Source organism: Lipotes vexillifer, unplaced genomic scaffold, assembly GCF_000442215.2.
Source record: "Lipotes vexillifer unplaced genomic scaffold, Lipotes_vexillifer_v1.1 scaffold690, whole genome shotgun sequence".
Lineage (NCBI taxonomy): Eukaryota > Metazoa > Chordata > Mammalia > Artiodactyla > Lipotidae > Lipotes > Lipotes vexillifer.
Genome location: NW_006798376.1, coordinates 4,265,599 through 4,266,818, shown reverse-complemented (window position 1 = coordinate 4,266,818; position 1,220 = coordinate 4,265,599). Strand labels below are relative to the sequence as shown.

General features: G+C 33.4%; 1 protein-coding gene across 2 annotated transcripts in view; it reads right to left on the bottom strand.

Annotated features, from left to right (window-relative positions):
* The window catches only part of STAMBPL1 (STAM binding protein like 1), a 44,513-nt gene that overhangs the window by 15,357 nt on the left and 27,936 nt on the right, over positions 1-1,220 (bottom strand). For both annotated transcript variants that reach the window (XM_007470306.1, XM_007470307.1), the window contains exon 4: positions 993-1,068. In XM_007470306.1, coding sequence (XP_007470368.1) covers positions 993-1,068 — 76 coding nt within the window. The remainder of the gene's footprint in view (positions 1-992; positions 1,069-1,220) is intronic.

Below are 1,220 nucleotides of genomic sequence, written 5' to 3'. Positions count from 1 at the left end.
TTCCCTACAAGTAAAAATAAGAATAACCCTAAATTAGAGTAAAAGAGTCACCTTGGCAGCCTAAGACCTTGGTTTCCATACAGAATTTTCTGAGTTTACATGAACAAGAGAATTGAGGGGAAATGCTACTCAGAGGTCTGATAATGAATGACCCTTCAGATAGTGTACAGAAATTTTAAATGTAGATGACCAAAATTTGACAAAAATTTGTGTTCTGCTTACAGGCACCCCCAGGCCTGACATGGCTGGTAAGAAAGCTTTTATTGTTATGTGGTAAAGTATTTTTTTAGAGTAATTTAAAATTTCATACTGTGATTGACTTTGTATACATTGTTTTACCTTCCATCATAGAAAATCAATCCAAACTACTTAAGACAAATAAATGGAAAACATTTAAAAATGTTATCTGAAAGGATATATTCTTAGCTAAAGATATTTGGAACTATATATGCAGCAAATGTTGACGGTAAATAAATACATTTCAATAACCTTCTTTTTCCTTTGGAATATTTCAGGCCACTCACTAAACACTTTATTGTCTCATAGGCTAGTACTATAAGAAGAAAATGACTAGAACTTTGTGGCTGCCTTAATAATCAACAGTGATATTCAAATAGGTTCTGGGTTCAGAATTGTATGGAATAATCAAAACCAGTCAAAATGATTGTCTCAAATAAGTATGGGGAAATAGACAACCATTCTCTCAATCTCTGGGAGGAATCATAAAATAATTCCTTCTTCACGTCTTAATATGATTAAGTACATTCTTGATCTTTTTCTTTTTTTTTTCTTTTCTTGTTTCAAGTAGACATCCCACAGTAATGATGATTAAAGGTCTAGGAAGAGATCGAAACATCATAGCTAATGGAATGAATCTTTTGTGCTTAAACTCTCTGAGGGGACGAGACAGAGGAGGAGACAAAGGGGATGAATCAATAATGGATACTTATGGAACATTTGAACCCCCCGGGGGAGAGTCTATCCCACAATACCTTCATGATATCCTGCTTTTCGGGTGCTGCACATTGCTGGTAATCTCGATGGTTAGGAAGCTTTTCTACAAACAAACTGCAGAAAAAGAAAACACGTCCTTAGCATTAAATGACAGAAAAAGCTCAATGATGACTTCTAATTTGAGAATGAGCCTCCTTTTCAAAAAGGACATGGTTAATAACATTATTTAATCTATATTCTTTTTTTTTTTTTTTTTTTTTTTTTTT